The 22072-nt window shown below is 44.2% G+C and overlaps 1 protein-coding gene across 6 annotated transcripts in view; it reads left to right on the top strand.

The window, feature by feature from the left end:
• Nucleotides 1-22072, top strand: part of NUGGC (nuclear GTPase, germinal center associated) — a 68675-nt gene that overhangs the window by 22731 nt on the left and 23872 nt on the right. For 4 of the 6 annotated variants that reach the window (XM_028852497.2, XM_077943336.1, XM_015145044.3 and 1 more), the window contains 9 exons: nucleotides 182-290; nucleotides 1433-1655; nucleotides 2169-2399; nucleotides 4862-5071; nucleotides 8993-9168; nucleotides 11311-11329; nucleotides 13123-13212; nucleotides 18895-19000; nucleotides 21116-21249. In XM_028852497.2, coding sequence (XP_028708330.2) covers nucleotides 182-290; nucleotides 1433-1655; nucleotides 2169-2399; nucleotides 4862-5071; nucleotides 8993-9168; nucleotides 11311-11329; nucleotides 13123-13212; nucleotides 18895-19000; nucleotides 21116-21249 — 1298 coding nt within the window. The remainder of the gene's footprint in view (nucleotides 1-181; nucleotides 291-1432; nucleotides 1656-2168; nucleotides 2400-4861; nucleotides 5072-8992; nucleotides 9169-11310; nucleotides 11330-13122; nucleotides 13213-18894; nucleotides 19001-21115; nucleotides 21250-22072) is intronic. The other 2 variants (XM_077943338.1, XM_077943337.1) reach the window with 1 other exon arrangement.

Raw genomic sequence — 22072 nt, 5'->3', positions numbered from 1 at the left:
ATGATCGCTATCTCCAGTGAGCCACCATCCCTAGTGTGAGATAACCTGCTATCTTGTTTAATCGGCTTTTCATTTCATTTTTTTTTTCCTTCTCTGCGATGTTCAGCAGACACCTCCTTTGGAGACCTAGTACTTTATCCCTGCCAGGTACCTACAGGTGACCTCTCTCTGTTAATTCCAGATGAAAAATTGGAATCACGGACCAGAAGAGTTTTGAGCAACACTTATCAGAAACTTATTCAGTCTGTCTTCCTGGACGATAGCATCCCTAATGGAGTCAAATATCTCATGTGAGTCTGAAATCTGCAACCCTGAAATCTTATGTCAGTGTCTTTCCTTAGGTTATTATAGGTGCTTTCCCCCAACAAGGACAGGGACTATTTAATTAGAAACTAAGAAAGAAGGATACAAATTTCTGTTGCTATGGGATAGTTGCCATTCATTGAGCTGTCACCGTTAGGTAATCTGCTAAGTGCTTTATATATATACATATGTGTGTGTGTGTGTGTGTATATATATATATGAAATATAATTTAATCCATCCAACACTCCTATAAAGTAGGAACTATTATGATTACTTCCATTTTACTGAAAGTAAGGCTCAGAGAGGCCCAGACTTGAACGAAGTCACACCAGTGGTCAGTGAGAGGGTCCAGAGTTCACGCCAGGCTGCGTGGCTCTGAGCTCATGTCCCCAACTATTTGTACTCTGCTGACTTGAAGGACTTGAGTGGTGCCGAGGCTGTAACTTCTCCTGTTCAGTAAGACTCTGTGTTGCTCCTAACACTATTAATACTTCACCTCTGTATACACTGTATTTCCAGGGTCAAGAATATGAAATTTCTGTCCAGGTGCAGTGGCTGACACCTGTAATCTCAGCACTTTGGGAGGCTGAGGCAGGTGGACCACTTGAGACCAGCCTGAGCAATATGGCAAAACCCTGTCTCTACACAAAATACAAAAAAATTAGTCAGGTGTCATGGGGCACGCCTGTAGTTCCGGCTACTTCAGAGGCTGAGGCGAGAGAGTTTCTTGAGCCCAGGAGATTGAGGCTTCTGTGAGCCATGATTGCATCACTGCACTCCAGTCTAGGTGACAAAGCGAGACCCTGTCTCAGACACATAAACAAACAAACAAAGAATATGCGATTTCCAGTGAATACAAATAAACATGCCTCACATCTATATAGACATTATTGGGATTGCGTGGCATTATCATTACCAAATATTTTTGCATAATCTCATTTGATCCCCAGGCCAGCTCTGTGTAGCAAATAGAGATTGTTATTCTCCATTGACAGAAGAGAGAACAGAGACTCAGAAGATTTTAGTGACGTGCCCAGGATTAGAATTCAGTTCCTTTGCATTCTGTTTCAATGCTCTTCACTCTAAACTTTGATGATCATGACAATGTACATTTTAAAATTCACCCAGAAATAGGCTCCTTGTCTTGATTGAAAAGCCGACAGTAGACCCAATCTACATTGGATTATTTGGAAGCACCGGGGCTGGGAAGAGCTCCCTGATCAATGCCATCATCCAGCAAGCCATGTTTCTACCGGTGTCTGGAGAAAGCATATGTACTTCCTGCATTGTACAAGTGAGCTCCGGCTGCTGTGCACAGTATGAGGCCAAAATCCACCTTCTGTCTGACCAGGTAAGTGTTCCCTTCCTCCCTCCTTCCGTTCCTTCATTCTTTTTCTCCCTCCCTCCCTCCCTCCCTCCCTCCCTCCCTTCCTTCCTTCCTTCCTTCCTTCCTTCCTTCCTTCCTTCCTTCCTTCTTTTCCTTCCTTCCTTCCTCTTCCCTCCATCTTTCCCTCCTTTCTTTCTTGTTTCCCTTCCTTTTGTTCTTCCTTTTCTTTCTTTCCTTCTCACTATCTCTCAGAGATAACATTATATTCCTTGCAAATATAGCTCGTGCCTTTGTTTAATGAAAAGAGCCCATCCCAGGAGAAAGTTCAATCAAGTGAGCTGGGGGTGTCTAGCCTGGTCCTTGCATTGTTATGAGACTTTGGGCAAGCCATTTCCCTCTTCGAGACCCCAGATAGATGACCTAGATTTTCTGAATATGCAGCCCCCTGGCCCTTCACAGGGGGCAGTGGGCGCCTCTGTTTGTCGGTGTTCTCTGTGTCTGTGTCAAGAGGGGCTTGGCCCTACTCTGCCTTGGCAGGAGTGGAGGGAGGAGCTGAAGAACCTGACTAAACTCCTGCACAGGACGGAGGAGCTGGGCAGAGAAGAGGCAGATGCATGGAACAGGGATGAGGCAGTGGAGGAAGCCACCTGGAAGCTACAAATGATTTATGGAAATGGGGCAGAAAGTAAGAACTATGAGGAGTTACTGAGGGCAAAGCCCAAAAGGAAGATCCCCACCTCCAGAGTCATCACCCTCAAGGCGGAAGAGGTAGCGTCAAGTTCGTTTTTTCCTTCATTTCATTCTGGGTCTGCTGTCTAACAGTTGAATCTGTTTCAGGGGACGGGCTCATGGTACAGTGTTTGTGTGAAATAAGAAATAAGTTGCTACCCAAGTCAGAAGTATCCATAGCCCAAGTTATCCTCATTATTTATGGCTATCAAATGGGAATTTTTAGTATGTGAATGGAGGAGCTCTTGTGCACAAAAGAAGACTATTTACAGTTATTTGAGAATAATTAGGGATAGTTTGGGCTGCCAGTGATTTTTGAAGAAGACTTATAGTGGCTTAAACAAACAGGGATTTATTCTTTTTCTCATGTAAGAGGTTTGGGGGCAATAGGGGTGGGGTTGGTTTAGTGGCTCAGCAATGTCAAGATCAGCATCTCTGGTTCCCTTGGCCTTCCGTCGACCCCATTGTCATGAGATGGCTCCCGAGGTGCTAGACTTCATGCTAGCGTCCTGGAAGGAAGAAGTGGAGAAAAAGTTGGCATCAGCCACATCTCCCCTTTCATGAGAAAGTAAAAACTTTCCCAGAAATACCTCTGACAAATTTCTGTGTAGATTTCAGAGTTCAGAACTGAGCCACATGGCCCTTCTTGGCTGAAAGGGGGTCCAGAAAAAGTGAAAAGCAGACTTGTCATGATTTGCTTAGACCAGTCTCACTCCACTGCCTTTCCAATCAGACAGAAAATCAGGATTCTGCTGGCATAAAGGAGGAACAGGATGGACATTGGATAGGCAACTAGTAGTATTCTTGCTTTTATAAACAATGTTTATTTTAAGTTAAAATTCAATTTCTAAATTAAAATAAAATATTTGTGGAATCAACATTCAATTTAGGAAAGCTATCCATTTAAAAACCTAGTTTTTCTTGTATCTCTCACCTTTAAATACACCTTTAAAATATTGCTATTCTATTTATAAATCTAGTGACTGTTGGTAAAATGGGTACAATTTTTATACGTGTCCTAAAGTTTAATGTTCAATTATCTCCTGATTAACAAAGCAAACCTTCCTTAAATATTCCATGATACTTACATAATTAGTCACATTTCCTTAGGCTTTTTGCATACGGTTAAAGTTCAGTATATTTGAGTCTCTTAAAATGTTTAAATACTTGACTAGGCACACTTAAAAATCAAATGAATGAAACCTTTTCAAAGCACTTTGCTATCTCTTGTATATCTGGAAAATCAGACATAGTGCCCATTTCTTATAGTTTTAAGATGAATATTACTATTAAAATGATTATACTTCTAATATCTAAAACATAAACTGAGCATGTCTGAGAAACACAATGATTACAAAACTAGTGACTTTATCTGAATACACACAGCTTACACAAGGATATCAATGTCTTCACCAACTCTATATTTAGAAATACTCCTTCCCAGCATCATACATTTACCCACGGAAACAAGGTGAACAGAATTACCATCTCAATGAGTGAGCGTACAAATTCAGGCTTTCCACTGGAGATCCTAGAATCCGAGTTTGCCTTCTATAATGATGTTTGCCCGGAACCAGTTTATTGGGCTTAGCCCTCTAGTAGAAAGAGACTTTTCAAGCCCATGCCTTTTCCTGGACTTCTCTCTGACGGTATCTGCTCTATTTTAAAATCACAATATCTTAAAGAACTTTTATTATCTCCTCTTTCGCTGTTTATCATTTGGTTGAAATTGATGAAATCTCTTACTCCTTACCCAGACTGCAACAAATCCAGTGATTTAATTTAAACTCTCTTAAGAATTGACATTCTTATCTTTCTTTCAGGACTATTCTATAGAAATTTGTTTAACAATGACCACCATACATCCCAAATCCTCTGTCCTCTGAAGTACCCCAGTTGAGATTTACTGTCATAGTTGCTAGCATGGATGTGTCATTGTCCCAAGACATGTTTAAGCAGAAACTGTGGTTTAAGAACTATTTCCTCTCTCACCCACCATCATTAAAATATCCTAGAAATGCCCACATATCAAGGTATTTTTTGTAATGGGAAGATAAATTTTAAAAACTGTTTTTAAGATCCATTTTCAGGTCAATTTTCAATTTGGAAAATATGGTTACCATATCACTGTTAATTTTCTATAGTCATTGCTAGCTTTCTGATAATGAAAATGTTAATTACATATTACCTTAATTTCAGAATTGAATGCAGTTTAGAAGATAAACCTATTATTCAGCAATGCTATAACTTCCCTAACATCACATTTTAGCTGACTTTGTTTTTTTTTTTTCATCTGTAAGGTAAGGAGCTTGAACTTCCTCATCTCCAGGGTCCTTCCTGGCTCTCAGGTTCTAGGTCCTACAGACCTGATTTCAGGCCTTCTGTCGGATGCACTTCTTACCCTTACTAAGCATACTTACCATGAACCTGCATCACAGCCAACCAGGATGAACAGAGCTGGGAACATGGCTGGCGTGTGTGATTCTGTCCTTCTTCTTCAGGCAGAAGAGCTGTCCATCAAGCTGGACCCCTACATCCGCACACAGAGGAGAGACTGGGATGGAGAGGCCACTGAGATGCACATCTGGCCCTTGATCAAACATGTGGAAGTGACTCTTCCCAAATCCGACCTGATCCCAGAAGGGGTCGTGCTGGTGGACATCCCAGGCACAGGCGACTTCAACAGCAAGAGGGATGAGATGTGGAAAAAGGTGACTGTCTTTCATAGGTTTAGTTCTCTCTTCCCTCAACTCCTCTACCCTTTCTCAAGCGACAAAGAATGCTCTGCTTTCAACTTCAGGGATTTTATGAGCTCATTGGAATTAAATTCTTCTAATTTCTATGTTCTAAGTCTCAGGGCCCTGGCAGGATATGGTGGCCAGAGAAAGTAGGGAGGGAGGAATTATAGGACGTGACTGTTGGAGCCGGGACAAGTGTGTGTGATGTATGAGAAAGATCAGCAATAGAGTGGCTTAAGAGGAATCAGAGTGACCAAGGACAGAGTGGAACTGGGAGGCCAAGTGTTGGGGACAAAGCAGAGAAGCTGCAGCCAGTCACCCAGAACCCAAGAGACTGCAACTGTGTTGACTGTAAGCAGCATCAGCACAGAGCTGGAGGGCTGAGGAAGCTGGTGTGGCCGGGGCAGGGTGAGTCTTCCTGGGTGAATGGGAGAAGGAGCATGGGGTCGGTGGAGGAGGGAGACTATGGAAGACATGCCTGGAGAAGTTCCAGGTCTTTAGTATTACTGCTCCAGAGTTTGGCTTCCTGGGAAAACTTGCAGGAAGAGAGGGACTGGGGCATGTGATTGAGAAAGGGCACGGTAACAGAGGCACTCTGGAGCAGAGGGTGGGAGGAACACAGAAGCCCAGGAGCTGGAAGGGGACTGGGAGCGAGGACCCGCATCAGTGAGTTGTGAGCAGCACAGCGGCTGCTGAAGAATTCAGTTCTTTAAACTCCACAGGTTTGTTTAGATGAATGACTATGCGCCAGGGGAGCTTGCTGACCACGGCTTCCAGTCACAATCTAGAGCAAGCTCTAGCCTCTGCCCTGATTGTACAGATGAAGACATGAAGGCTCAGAGAGGGGAAGTCACTTGTCCAGGACCACACAGCCTTGAACTGGAGAGCAGGTTTCTTAACTTCCCTGCTGGGGCTCTGTCTACCCCACCTCCCCCAGGGCACACTGTACTTTATCCACCTCCTGTAGGAGGAAGGCAGTCCCTGTGTCCTTCCCCTTGGTCGGTGGCTCAGGCCTGGCCTTGTGAGCCTTAGTTTCTGTAAGACCTCGGGTCCTGGGGTGGAAGTCGTGAACCTTGGCTAGTTCCAGGCCTGGCCAAGACAGCAACAGCCCAGGAAGGCTGCCAGGGCCTCTCCCTGGACGGAGCCGCGGCTGCAGCCAGTTCAGATACACTGGGCAGCTTATCAAAGCCGGCAGCTCTGGCTCAGAAAATGTGCTCTGAAGAGGTCAGGCTGAAGCGAGGGATGGTTCCCAGCGTGCTCTGCCTGGCCCGGCTCTCCTGCATTCTTGTGGGTTTTTTTGACCTCCTCTCACAAGAAGTTACTCAAGACCCCACTCTTTGCAGGGAGAACAAGACAGTCGCCCTCCCTATGTCTGTCAGGCTGCCAGCCTTGCCTTCCCTAAAACCCATTATGAATTCAGATGTCCCTGAATCTGATCTGCCACTTAGAAGTCATGTGACTTGAGGCATGTCTCTGAAGCCCTCTGAGTCCCATTCTCATCGCGGGGGCCTGGGGAGATGCAGGTGGCGGCGGTGGGGTGCCATCTCATCTACTCCTACGTCTGGCAGTTCTGGTTTTATAGAAAAACTTTTTTGTATCTTCTGCGACACTAACTTTACCAAACCCTGGCAGTGGGGAGCTTTGTGTGGGGTCTGAAATTTAACCACTCCACCCTTTATGGTTGCTGTCCTTTTCTCATGTTAGTGAACACTAAGCACCTGTGGCTTACCAGGACCAAGGGGAATATGAAGGTGATGGGGGCCCTGCCCTTGAGGAGCACCCAGCCTGGCATCCTTATGGCCTTCCACTGGCTGGACCGTTCTCTGCCCACTGTTGACACTGCAGAGCTGGAACCTGCTTCTACTTTTGTTTTGTTTTGTTTTGTTTTGTTTTGTTTGTGACAGCATCTTGCTCTGTTGCCCAGACTGAAGTGCAGTGGCACAATCATGGTTCACTGCCACCTCGACTTCCTGGGCTTGAACAATCCTGCTGTCCCAGCCTCCCGAGGATCTGGGCTACAGGTGCCCACCACCACACTTGGCTATTTTTTTTTTTTTTTTTGTAGAGATGAGATTTTACCATATTGCCCAGGTTGGCCTTGAACTCCTGAGCTCAAGTGATCTGCCTGCTTTAGCCTCCTGAAGTGTTGGGATTACAGATGTGAGCACCACATCTGGCCCAGAGCCCAAAGCTTTTCTAAGTTGATTATAGTTTGGGAAGCAAAAGGACTGTAATGGTTTTTATTTTCTTGCCTAAGTCAAAGTCCATTCACGTATAAAGGAGAGACAGGATCCATCGTCGTGTGGCCCTATACGAGTCTCTTTACCACTTGGGCCTCATTTACTTCCCTATAATCCAAGGGATTTGCCTAACTCGAGAAACTGATGCTTTTTAAGCAATGATTTATGGAGCCAAAAGGTTCATGGACAGAGGGTAGAGGGTATTATGCAGATGGTGGTTCTGGGTCCTCCACTCCCAATTCAACCACAACAGTTCTGCTTTTTAAAAATCAAGTTTATGTGTTGGAATTCTAACTAAGATTTCATTTGAAAAAGTCTCCCCTGCCAAAAGCAAGCTGAAACCCACTGCCCTGGATCAAGGTTTCTCAACCTCTTGACATTTTGGGCTGCCAGATAATTCTCTGTGGGATGGGGGCGGGAGTGGGACTGTCCTGGGCATTGAAGAGTGTTTAGCAGCATCCTCGGCCTTTACGTGCAAGTACCCCCCAAGTTGTCACTAGTAAAAATGTCTCCAGACATTGCCAAATACAGATACTCATTGACGTACCATAGAATTGCATCCTGATAAGCCCACTGTAAGCTGGAATCATAACCATCATTAGTCCCGATTGTCCTGGACTTACCAATCGTTCAGTAAACTCATTGTAAAGTTGAAAAGAAAAATTGTACGCTGAATCATCATAAGTTGGAGACTGTTTATATCTTCTGGGGCACAAAAACTCTACCAGTTAAATACTACTGGTATAAAGCAAAATGATGATTTAATTATCAAGTCACAAACTTGTCACCCCTTCGTATGCAAAGCACTGAGGAACCACAAATGAACTCAATCCCTGAGTTGAACCACATTTTCATTTATGTAGAGGTAAGACAAGAATAACAATGCAATTAGAGAAATGTCACAAGGCTATGCATGATTATCACGTGAAAGTTGCATATTTAATAAAGCAGCATTTATGTCATTAATATGTTGTTATTTCATGTTCTTTGCAACTTGTCATATGGTTTCTGGCTCCCTGCTGCCATCTGGTGGCATTGTACTAAACACGCAGGGGCAGTCAAACATCAAAAATGATGCCGTCAGGTGACAGCTTGGGGGTATGTGCGCCACCAAACTTAGCTCTGGAAAAACAAGAATTTTCCCCAGGGGACAACTGAGATAAAGCAAGCCAGTGATGGATCTGGGACTGGGACTGGAGGACTGATTTAGGGAATTCTGTCAATCTCTAATGGCATAAACTACTATGAAGCCTCTCCTATGTGCTAAGCACTGGGCTTGAGGTGAGGTGGATCCCAAGAGGAAAGTTGCAGATAGTCACTTCCCATCAGGGGGCAGAGAGCAGACCTGGTGCAGTCACTGTGTCTCAGAGGCGATGCGGGAGGTAAGTCCAGGTGTTATAGGATGCAGAGACTAGCCCATGCTTGAGGGGTCCTTCACAGTCTTGAGGGACAGGTGGGGGCTAGGCAGAGACTGTGGCCAGGTAATTAACAGAACAAGGCACATATGAGAAATGGCACGTAGCTCAGTCCAGCTAGTGCACAGAGTGTGGTGGGGAGCGGTGAGGGACAGGCTTAAGGGATACATTAGGGAATCGGTCCTCAGGAACTGTGACTCCATTCCTGTGCTGACACATGCTGTGGTCATGTTTTGCAGACTATTGACAAGTGCTCAGTGATCTGGGTGATCAGCGACATAGAGCGAGTTTCTGGGGGACGAGCCCACGAAGACCTTCTGAATGAGAGCATCAAAGCCTGCCAGCGGGGCTTCTGTAGGGACGTGGCCCTTGTGGTCACCAAGGCGGACAAACTCCACTTGCCAGAATACCTACGGTATTGTTCTGGGTTCACGGGGATGTGGGCTTCAGTCAGGGGCTTTCCTCTGTGGGTCCCGACTACAGTAGCATGGAGCTTGACTGTGTAACGTGGTTACGGGGCTTCAGGAAGTGACTGTTGGGGAGGAAACAAAAGACTGGGTGACTTCCTGGGACATCAGGACCCTTGGTTGGGTTGTCTCGGGAATCTGAACTTTCCAGGGTAGCTGCTTAGTGCCAAGCTGGTGTCCCCTACACAGCTCTGGGGGTGCTACTCACATGTACCAGATGCAGATGGTACCTCCTGCACTGTGCGATTTGATGATCCCACCTGCTCCACAGATGTAGAAAGTGTAGACACCCCTGTAACTAAGAGGTACAGCCCCATAATCCTACCTGGCAGGGTACAGCTTTTTTTTTTTTTCTTTTTTCTTTTTTTGAGACGGAGTCTTGCTGTGCCGCCCAGGCTAGAGTACAGTGGCACGATCTCAGCTCACTGCAACCTCCATTTCCCGGGTTCAAGCGATTCTCCTGCCTCAGCCTCCCGAATAGCTGGGATTACAGATGCCGGCCAGTATACCTGGCCAAGTTTTGTATTTTTAGTAGAGATGGGGTTTCACCATGTTGGCCGGGGTGGTCTTGAACTCCAGACCTCAGGGGATCTGCGTGCCTTGGCCTCTGAAAGTGCTGGGATTACAGGAGTGAGCTACCGCACCCAACCCAGGGTACAGCTTTGATGTTTCAGGTTTTTGTACTCCTGAGCTTTTTAAAAATCATTAAAAATTATTTTTATTTTTATTTTAAGTGCCAGGGTACATGTGCAGGATCCGCAGGTTTGTTACCTAGGTAAATGTGTGCCGTGGAGGTTTGCTGCACAGATCAACCCATCACCTAGGTATTAAGCCCAGCATCCCCACCCAGAGACTCCTGAGCTTTTTAACTCACTTGGAACAAGTCCTCAAAGTTTTAGAACTTTAGGCGAAGGTAGATGCGTTTTCTAAGAGCTGTATTCTAACAAATAAAAGGTAAGCATTTGTGGGCTTAATAGATGTTGATTTCCATGGAGAGCTCTGCTGTCGCTATAGCTAGGAAGACTATAACTAACCTTCTATATTGGGACAATTTTGAGAGTGAGAGGGGGTGTGATTAGTCCTTAGAGGGGATCAGCGGGCATAAACTGGGGTTTCCTGTATCCATGGGGTGTGTGCTCACGGGATGTAATGTCACGGATGCGTCTCACCTCCAACAGGAGCTCCTTTACCACCCCTCCACCATTTCCTCCACACTCACTGAAGCTTAGGTCTGACTGCCGTCTTCAGGAATTCACTTGCTGTCATGGTCTGGGTTGGAATTGCAGCTTCATTTTTTTCTCCTGCATTTCTCCTCATCTCACCCCACCAGAGAATATCTCTAGCCCTCCCTTTCCAATGCCAACATTAAAATTAACACAATTAGGCTGGGTGTGGTGGCTCACACCTGTAATCCTAGCACTTTGGGAGGCTGAGGTGGGCAGATCACAAGGTCAGGAGATCAAGACCATCCTGGCCAACATGGTGAAACCCCATCTCTACTAAAAAATACAAACTAAATTAGCCGGGCGTGGTGGTATGTGCCTGTAGTCCCAGCTACTCAGGAGGCTGAGGCAGGGGAATCGCTTGGACCCAGGATACGGAGGTTGCAGTGAGCTGAGATCGTACCACTGCACTCCAGCCTGGGTGACAGAGCGAGATTCCATCTCAAAATAATAATAATAATAATAAAATCTAATTTATTAATAATAAGCATTTATCGAACATGGGTAGGGGCTGTGGATTCAGAGGCACATTGCCCAGTCTTTGAGCTCACCATCTAAAAGAGGGTTAAAGGTTATACATGAAGGAACAAGCCAGGTGCTATGGGAACCCAGGGTGAGAGGGCTGCATTTTTGACTGGGACCGGGAGTGAGGTCACAGAAAATGTTCCAGCTGGCCATTGAGAAATGAAGGCATTTTTTTCAAGTGGACGCTGGAGGTGGGTCAGAGGAGAGAGCATCGGGTCAAAGAAAGAGCTTATGAAAAGGCACGACACAGAGCAGTATGTGCTGCTTTTAGGGAAAGTCAAAGACTGCAGTGACACATCGTAAAAGTTAAGTAATTGTTACATTTTCCTAATTTCATTTCAGAGAAAGAAAGGCGGGAAATGTAAGTATGAACTAGTTTTTAATTTTTTATTACCCCTGCTCAGTCAAAAATCCACACATAATTTTTGCTTCTCCAAAAACTTAACTACTAATAACCACAGTTGATTGGAAGTCTTACCGTTAGCATAAACAGTCAGTTAATACGTATTTTGTATATGTATTATGTTCTGTATTCTTACAATAAAGTAAGCTAGAGAAAAGAAAACGTCATTAAGAAAATCATGGCTGGGAGTGGTGGCTTATGCCTGTAATCCCAGCGCTTTGGAAGGCCGAGGTGGGCAGATCACGAGGTCAGGAGTTCAAGACCAGCCTGACCAACATGGTGAAACCCCGTCTCTACTAAAAACACAAAAATAAGCTGGGCGTGGTGGTGCGCACCTGTAATCCCAGCTGCTCAGTAGGCTGCGGCAGGATAATCACTTGAACCTGGTAGGCGGAGGTTGCAGTGAGCCGAGATGATGCCATTTCACTCCAGCCTGGGCAACAGTGAGACTCTGTCTCAAAAAGAAAAAAAAGAAAGAAAATCATAAGGAAGAGAAAATACATTTACAATACGGCACTGTATTTATCAGTAGAGTAAGTTTACTTCATCTGTTTACAAGATGAATTGTACATCTGAAATGACAGGCAACAGCAGCTGCAGACCTCAATCTACGGCACATATGAAGCGGTTCAACTTTTTCTTGCAATGTCATGACTTTTCTCTGCTACTTGGGAGCTGCTCCAGGATCATTGGACTTCAGATGGGTCCCATGGTGTTATTCAAGATTTAGGGTATTGCACTAAACAGGCTGCAAAATACATGAGAACTGCAAGAGATCACTTTTTATTGCCATATGCAATTTACTGGAGTGATGAACTGCTTTCGTGGAGATGATTAACATCACGTGGCGTTGGGCGTTTTAAGTAGATAGTTGCAACACTTGAGCTACCACAACAGCAACAGGAGATGGCTCTGAAGTTATTACAGTAGTATAGTGTGTACTACAGTTAATTTTACACAGTTATGATTTAATACTGCATCTTAATGCTTGTTTACATTTCTCTTGACTGCAAATGGTGCCATGTACAGTCTATAGGTGTTTATAGAAGTTTCGATAAATTTTAACTTTTCATAATAGAATCGTTCATTTCATGGTAGTACATGATCAAATATAAACTGGGATCTACATCTATTTTATACATTCATGACATACCTTTTTCTTAACTTTTTGTTATTTCTAGGCTACAGGGTTTGTCTGTGAGTTTTTTCAGATTGTCGCAAATCTTCAAAATGTTTTTCAATTATTGAAAAAGAATCCACGTATAAATGGACCCACGCAGTTCAAACCCATGTTGTCCAAGGGTCAACTGTGGTTTTTTTCCTTTTGAAACAGAGTCTCTCATTCTGTCGCCCAGGCTGTAGTGCAGTGACACAATCTCGACTCACTGCAACCTCTGCCTCCTGGGTTCAAGCGATTCTCCTGCCTCAGCCTCCTGAGTAGCTGGGACTATAGGCATGTGCCACCATACCTGGCTAATTTTTTGTATTCTTAGTAGAGATGGGGTTTCACTGGATTAGCCAGGATAGTCTCGATCTCCTGACCTTGTGATCCACCTACCTTGGCCTCCCGAAGTGCTGGGATTATAGGCATGAGCCAACATGCCCGGCAACTGTGTTTAATTCTAATACAGTGCATGCATATTTGACTGTCTGGACCAAATGAAGATCTGCCAAAAAAATGTGCATCTTGCCACCTCATTACTGTTGATAACACTGCTCTCTGCATGCTTCTATTTCCTTTCACAACCTAGCAAGCTATTCAGAGTCAGCGAGAGGCTGTTTTAGAAAGAAATGAAATGATAAAACTACAAAGGACTAGAATTCTCAAGGAAAAACTGAAGGTGAGTTAACAGGTTTCCCTATGTGTTTTTCTGTATCCCAGCGACTAGATTTTGAGATACAAATGTATACCTGGTATTGTGTAGTTGCAAGGGCAAAAGCTTTGGAATAGACAGTTTGTTCGTTTGGTTTGTTTTGTTTTTGAGACAGGGTCTCACTCTGTTGGCCAGGCTGGAGTGCAGAGGTGTGATCTCGGCTCGCTGCAACCTCTGCCTCCCAGGTGCAAGAGATCCTCCCACCTCAGCCTCTCAAGTAGCTGGGACTATAGGCATGCACCACCATGTCTGGTCAATTTTTGTAGTTTTTGTAGAGATGGGGTTTCACCATGTTGGCCAGGCTGGTCTCGAACTCCTGACCTCAGGTGATCTGCCTACCTCGGCCTCCCAAAGTGCTGGAATTACAGGCATGAGCCACCACGTCTGGCCTATAACAGTCTTATACAACTATAAAACTAAAACCAAGTTTAAGATAAAATATAAACAAAATAACATAAGGGATATATCAGAGTAAGTACAATGTGACAGATGATATGTTTGGCTGAAACAAAATCTTCGGTATTGGATTCAGTAGTAAAAACATCTGGCCAATGTCCAGCTCTATATTCAATTTCTTTCTGTATTTTGTCTTCAATGATGTTGATACAGAAAACATTTGCTGTACAACATGGAACTGAAAATTTCAAAGCTTTTGTTTCTAGCGCAGTATCATTAGGCCTCATGCTTAAGCCAGAATATTGTACCAGGCAATTATTGAATGCCAGTTTTAATGAGGCAAAACTTAGTAAAGCTGGTTGTGGTCTCCTGAATTGTTCTTGTTGGTATTAAAGAAATATGCATTGTATGAGTGCCTGATCATATTATCCCTGGAAATGGAAACATGGAATACTTCAATACACAATTTACAACTATGCCAGTAAACATGCCGAATTGGTTTGTATAAGTTAGGGCCTGGGCGGCAGTACATCAGCTTGCAGGGTGACTATAGCTGTCACTGCTATGGTGCAAGTTCTTCTGAGGCCTCCAACACACACGTCTGATGGCAAGGTGATACCTTCATTCTCCAACCACTTTATTTCAGTTTGAAATATTGTGAAACCTTGACTTGTGCTACATGCCATCGTTTGGAACTTTTTTTTTTTTTTCCCCAGACGGGTCTCACTCTGTCACCCAGGCTGGAGTATAGTGGCGCAATCATAGCTCACTGCAACCTTGAATTCCTGGGCTCAAGCTATCTTTCTGCCTGCCCTCCACTCCCCCCGACCCCCACCAGCCTCCCAAGGGGTTAGGACTACCGGTATACCAGTATGCACCACCACATCCAGCTAATTTTTAAATTTTTTGTAGAGACAGGGTATGTTGCCCAGGCTGATCTCTAATTCCTGGGCTCAAACAGTTCTGCTTGGGCCTCCCAAAGCACTGGGATTACAGGTGTGAGCCACAGTGCCTGGCCTTGGAGCAAATTTAGTTTTAATCACAGGAAACATGAGATGGAAGTTCTTTATAAGGCGTTCCTTGAGTTTCCGTCACTTTTTTTCTTTTTTTTTTTTTTGATGCATTTGAGATAGGCAGTCACTTTGCACATACCTCAGTATCAAAACACAACCCACCTTCATCTACATGTGGATGTCTCCCTTTCCTAGGTCCCATGAAGCACTTAAGTGTTGCTTTGCAAGAAAATCTGGAATTACTGTCTACTCCACCAACCACGAGCATTTTTTCCACTAACATCAAATATATGCCCCACGTTTCCATTTCCAGGCCTTTTGATGTAAAGGCCTGGAAAATGCTGACCTTTCAATGCTGAATCATAACATAATCTTTTAAAAGGCATATTAAATGGCAGTTAAGTAATGCACACAACTCAGTAGAAGGAAGGGCAATGTGAACAGCTGTGACCACGTTTGCCATGTGCAGTGTATGAGCCTCCTAAGCACCACAGCTAGGTGGCTTGGAACAACAGAAAATTATTCTCTCCCAGTTCTGGAGGCTGGAAGTCCAAAATCAAGGTGTTAGCAGCACCATGCTCCCTCTGAAGCTGTGGGAAGGATCTGGTCCAGTTCTCTCTCTGCTTCTGGTAATTCCTGGCTTGTGGCAGCACAACTCCAGTCTTCATGTGCCATTCTTCTTATGTGTGTGTCTCTTTATCCAAATTTCCTCTTTTTTTAAATACACCAGTCATTGGATTAGGGGTCCACCCTACTCCAGTATGACTTCATCTTAATACATTTTATCCTCAATGACCCAATTTCCATATAAGGTCACATTTTTAGGTAATGGAGACTAGGACCTCAACATGTGAATTTTGGAGGGGAATATATTTCAACCCATAACACCCAGGCAGTGACAACCACCTTGTGACTGCCACCTGCCCTACGGCAGTTGCAACATACATCTCAATTTCAAAAATATTAAACGGGAAACAATGTGCCTCTTAGTATTGATAAGCTGTGGTCACATGTCAGCTGAAATTATGTGGTTGAAGATTGGGGATCACAATGTAGTTATGGATTTGGGTTATTAGTTTGAGATTCAAGACTGAGACACAGGCACATAGATCCTTCCAAGATGTGTGATTTGGGCCCCATCCTATAGTAATGCAACTTTTCAGCTCCACATCTTTTCTTATTACCTGGTATGTTACGGGTCACTTGACCTCCCCTTAAATTTTGCCTTGACCCAGTTTTTTGTTTGTTTTGTTTTTTTGTTTTGTTCCCGTTGCCCAAGCTGGAGTGCAATGGTGCGATCTTGGCTCACCACAACTTCCAACTCCCGGGTTCAAGCAATTCTCTTGCCTCAGCCTCCCGAGTAGCTAGGATTATAGGCATGTGCCACCACGCCTGGCTAATTTTGTACTTTTAGTAGTAGAGACAGGGTTTCTCCAGGTTGGTCAGGTTGGTCTGGAACTCCTGACCTTAGGTGATTTGCCCACCTTGGCCTGCCAAAGTACTGGGATTACTGTGGTATGAGCCACTGTGCCCGCCCGCCCTTCCTCCCTCCCTCCCTCCCTCCCTCCCTCCCTTCCTTCCTTCCTTCCTTCCTTCCTTCCTTCCTTCCTTCCTTCCTTCCTTCCTTCCTTCCTTCCTTCCTTCTTTCCTTCCTTCCTTCCTTCCTTCCTTCCTTCCTTCCTTCCTTCCTTCCTTCCTTCCTTCCTTCTTTCCTTCCTTCCTTCCTTCTTTCCTTCCTTCCTTCCTTCTTTCCTTCCTTCCTTCCTTTCCAGCATCTTCCTCTGTTGTCCCAGCTACAGTTCAATGGCACAATCTTGGCTCACTGCAGCCTCCAGCTCCCAGGCTAAAGTGATTCTCCTACCTCAGCCTCCTGAGTAGTTGGGACTACAAGTGTGTGCCTCCATGCCCGGCTAATTTTTTGTATTTTTAGTAGAGATGGGGTTTCACCATGTTGGCCAGGCTGGTCCTGAATTCCTGAGCTTATGCAATCTGCCTGCCTCGGCCTCCCAAAGTGCTGGGATTACAGGTGTGAGGCACCGTGCCTGGCCTCCCTTTTGGTTTGAGTTTCCCCATTTTCTCCTCTTTCACATACAATATCTTTCTACAAACTTTAATATATTGTGTTACGTTTTATTATGATAAGCCATGTGTTTAAATTAGAGCAGTGTCTAATGTTTCTGTGGTGTAATTTAATAAATATCTACTAACATCTTGGATCCTACCTCCAACTATAGCTGTTTCTACTTATCTTTTACAATAATATGAACACTTTATACTAGAGTCACTTCATTGACACTATAAAAACATTTCTTTTTGCTACAATAAAAAGCATAAATGTTAACTAATCTTCAATAATTTTTAGAAAAGTTATACAAGGTTTACGTCCAGATTTTAAATAATGCAAACATCTGGGCACAGCTAAGCACATGCCTTTCTTGGAACTGTTTTAAAACCCTACTTAAACTTAATTCTACATTAATTTCATCTCCCAGTAGAAAATAGTTTCAGCTTTCCCTAAACTTTTTCCTAGAGTGAAAACTCTATCAAAGCAAATTCTCAGCAGATAGATTCTTTATGCAACTTCAGCTGACTCTATAAGAGGGTTGGTGGGGGTGGGCCTCTGGCAGTCTACACAGATATCTGTGTTCCAGCCTTAACTACATGTGCTTCCAGGTTGCCAGGGACACGGCTTCTCACCAGTCTCAGTGGACTGCAGGGCGTCTACTCACTCAGCTCTTTTATATCTTTACATCAGAAAGAGATTGACAACTCTCCACTGGTTTCTACCTCCCTCAAATACCCACACCCACACATATACATTCTATAGGTGAATGTTTTTCTCTTTTTTAAGTGAGAAGAATGAAAGAATATGGAATGCTATTTATGTATGACTTCTCCATAACAATGTTTTTCTAAGCATAAAAAAAGACCTTCTCAAATAATTCTTAATTGCTTGACTTTTTTTTTTTTTTTCCCCGAGATGGAGTCTCTCTCTGTCACCCAGGCTGGAGTGCAGTGACACGATCTCAGCTCACTGCAACCTCCACCTCTCGGGTTCAAACAATTATCTTGCCTCAGCCTTTCGAGTAGCTGCGACTACAGGTGCACACCACCACACCTGGCTAATTTTTGTATTTTTTAGTAGAGGTGGGGTTTCACCTATTGGCCAGGCTGGTCTCGAACTCCTGACCTTGTGATCCGCCCACCTCGGCCTCCCAAAGTGCTAGGATTACAGGTGCGAACCACCACGCCCAGCCAATTGCTTGACATTTAACATCATAATTTGTTTCAACATTAGTCTGCATTAAAATGTGTATGATCACTCACTACCTAAGAAATTGTTGCTTTTATAGGACTTTAGTCAGGTTTGTGTTGTGTTGCACTTGGAAATATTTAACAACTAGCTCTTTGTTTAAAAAAAATCCCTCAAAACAAACAAATGATAAAAAAACAAAGGGCTGATGTGTACCATTTGCCAATTCCTGTGGTGTAAATAGGAGTTAGTGGAGATTAGGACCTCAACATGTGAATTTTGGAGGGGGATACATTTCAGCACATAACATGCAGGCAGTGACAACCACCTTGTGACTGCTACCTGGCCTACAGCAGTTGCAAGATGCATCTCAATTTCAGAAATATTAAACAGGGAAACAATGTGCCTCTTAGTATTGATAAGCTATGGTCACATGTCAGCTGAAATTACTTGATTGAAATTTGGGGATCACAATGTGGTTACGGATTTGGGTTATCAGTTTGAGATTCAGGATTGAAACAGTCCCACTATTGTCAATTTCAAACTACCAGTGTGACGTCACGGAATGCAGAGTAGGAAAGTGATGTGTGCTGTTGGCTTTCAGGAACTGGTACGAGCTGGCTGCAGCACGCCACTGCCCATTCCAGACATGTGCTTCTTTTTTGAGAAAGGATCCTGGTATTATTACCCCTCTGAACATTTAAATACACCTTTGAACTATTATCTCTACACATTTTCTTCTAGAATTGATATTTAACTCCCAAGACAATAGTTTCTATGCAGCAGTTCCCTCATAACTTCTGACCTTGTTAGGACTGGACAGATGGCAACACCAGACCTTGAGAACATTGTCTGTTCCCAGAGGGGGCCATGGAGAACTGAAAGTGAGTGAGCTGAAATTGGCTGAAGGCTCTTGTGGGTCCTGTGCATGATTGCCTTTGCTGTGGTTTGAGTTATTCTGTTTTCTGTGTGACTCTTTCACTTCAGAGAAAACTGCCAGCTGACTTCAAGGTTCTGGAAGCCTCAGATCTGGTGTATACAGTCAGCGCCCAGGAGTACTGGCAGCAGGCTCTCCTCACCGAGGAGGAAACGGGTAATTTATGATTTTTTTTAATCTCCAGCACTAAAATTCTCAAGATCAAGTGGCACTTAAAATTTCCTGTTCTAGAACTTTTTGTGCAACACAATTTTTTCCAGCTTGCCACGGTTTCAATATCAATTGCAAATAAAGATATTTTCTTGTTTGCATTTTTTTTTTTTTTTTTTTTTTGAGACAGTCTCGCTCTGTCACCCAGGCTGGAGTGCAGTGGCCGGATCTCAGCTCACTGCAAGTTCTGCATCCCGGGTTTACGCCATTCTCCTGCCTCAGCCTCCCGAGTAGCTGGGACTACAGGCGCCCGCCACCGCGCCTGGCTAGTTCTTTGTATTTTTTAGTAGAGACGGAGTTTCACCGTGTTAGCCAGGATGGTCTCGATCTCCTGACCCCGTGATCCGCCCGTCTCGGCCTCCCAAAGTGCTGGGATTACAGGCTTGAGCCACCGTGCCTGGCCCTTCTTTGCATTGTTACGGTGTCAGAGACCACAATTCCTCTGGCCTCCAAATCTTACCATGGGTTGGTAAAGGTCAAATAATTGGGTTGCCGGATGTGGTGGCTCACCCCTGTAATCCCAGCACTTTGGGAGGCCAAGGTGGGTAGATCACCTGAGGTCAGGAGTTTGAGATCAGCCTGACCAACATGGTGAAACCCCATCTATACTAAAAATAGAAAATTAGCCAGGCGTGGTGGTGCATGCCTATAATCTCATCTACTTGGAAGGCTGAGGCAGGAGAATTGCTTGAACCCAGGAGGCAGAGGTTGCAGTGAGCTGAGATTGCACCATTACACTCCAGTCTGGGCAACAAGAGCAAAACTCTGTCTCAAAAAAACAACAAAAAGCCAGGGGCAGTGGCTCATGCCTGTAGTCACAGCACTTTGGGAGACTGAGGCAGGTGGATCACCTAAGGTCAGGAGTTCAAGACCAACCTGGCCAACATGGTGAAACCCTGTTTCTACTAAAAAATATAAAAAATTAGCCAGGCATGGTGGCGGGCACCTGTAATCCCAGCTACTCAGGAGGCTGAGGCAGGAGAATTGCTTGAACCTGGGAGGCGGAGGTTGCAGTGAGCTGAGATCGCGCCATTGCACTCCAGCCTGGGTGACAAGAGCAGAACTCCATCTCAAAAAAAAAAAAAAACTGGGTTATTTCCTTAGTCCCCTCCCACCCAGCTATGGGCATTTTTAGAATTATTTTGTGAGGGACTATTGTATATTTTGTCTGCGAGGCAGGGAAAGCATAAGGCATGGCTCTTTCTTCACAGAACTTGAAATATGGATGAGGAGCTAATACTAACCCAAGTGCAGAAATTGAAGTAAAACTGAGGCTTCGTTAGTTGCTGCTGACGGTTGAGTGCAACAGCAGCCCGAGGAATCTAGAGCTCTGTGTGCATTAGACACTCAGTGGAAAGTGGGTGGGCAGGCAGGGTCAGGACTGCATTGTCATCTGAACTTGACAAGGCTTGCGACGTGCATGCATTTTAGTAGACGTGTAGGTATGTGCATGGAGGTTAAGGAGTAGAAGGTGTGAAATGTTCCCAGAGATGGGGGAACTGCTTGATTAAGGGTATAAAAGACAAAATTAGCATGGTATATGGAATGAATAATATAGAGAAATTGCTACATATGGGAATAATGGGAAAAAGGACAGGAATCGTGTCACACCTAGAATCCTGCATGTCAGAGGTTCTTCTTCCTTTCTACAGCAAGCATGGGCTATTCCGGTGTTAAGGGCTAGTTGACATAGAAAAGTCTAGGGGGACTGAAGGGCTGAGACTCTAGACTTGTGAGCACTTTGCTTTACCTCTGTAAGTGATAGCTGTCCAAAGGAAAGACCCCATGTTTTCAACCAGCCTATTCTTTTCCATGTGGTTTTTTTTATACGGCTAAGTAAAATGAATATGCAGTATTGCTGATCTACGATTCATCACTGTCATTGATCCTAGACACGGGAAAAGTGCTTTTCAGAAAGGTTGATTCTGTAGGCATCCAGCCCACTCGGGATCTCAACTCTAGTTCATTCAGACCGCCATCTTGGTCTTTCAACTTTTATGAATTCTATTGACCACAAACTTGTGGCCTTTTACAATTATTTGTACTGTCTGTGAATTCCAGAAATCCCTAAGTTAAGAGAATACGTCAGGAAGAGGCTCTTGGACAAGAAGAGGAGGACGGTGACCAAGTATGTGACTGAAGCCTTTGGCCTGTTGCTCCTCACAGATAGTTTCAGCTCCACACAAAACCTGCCGGTATGGAAGACATTGGGTTTTCATATTCTCCCTGTACCTGGGCAGGACATTTCCTTTTACCAAGTTAGAAAATTAACTTATGATATTTTTTCTTTTCATATTAAAGGAAGATACGAAGTTCAGAGAGTCTAAAAGGACAAAAAGATAATTAGAAGGTTAAAATCATAACGTTTGGGTAAAAGATAAAGGAATAATATTTTACCTGGGACAGATGGGCTGAGAGAAAAATGTCAAAATAGTAGCTATTTTCCATCTCTCCTGAGACTCGAACAAGGTGGAGCATGCATGTTTAAGCCATGGCAGGCGTGATTTGGCTTGCTTCTAGTGGAATACAGACTCTTCTTGGTTATCCTGGAGAGGCGTGCTTATGTACACAGTCCAAAAATATTTCATCTGTTTCTGGTGCTGTCAGAATCTCAAGCTCAGAGGAGCGTAGGAAAATAATGTGAGAGGATGGAAGCTCGGAGGGAATTTCAGTAGAGTTTTGATAGTTATCTTCACTGGCAAGAATGCAGGCCTTCTGAAAAACTAGTTAAAATTACTTTTCTCATAGTAATTGACATATTTATCTCTTCATGGATGATTTCTTTTTAACCCTAAAATAAGAGGGATAAGCTACTAGATTAGAGACTTGGGGGGTTTTGGAGAAAAACCTCTTACCATCATCAGTCACCAGCTGTGTTGTCTCCTTATGAGAGATGGAATATACAAAGACAGTGGCTGGACCATGTGTAAAAGTAGATCTCTGACCCACAACCTGCAGCAATCTGCCCAGAAACCAACCTCTTATCTACAATAAACAGCCCAGGAAGCCTTCTGTCTG

This window comes from Macaca mulatta, chromosome 8 (assembly GCF_049350105.2).
Source record: "Macaca mulatta isolate MMU2019108-1 chromosome 8, T2T-MMU8v2.0, whole genome shotgun sequence".
Taxonomy (NCBI): Eukaryota; Metazoa; Chordata; class Mammalia; order Primates; family Cercopithecidae; genus Macaca; species Macaca mulatta.
The sequence above is the reverse complement of the archived record's forward strand: the minus strand, read 5'-3'. Positions and strand labels throughout refer to the sequence as shown.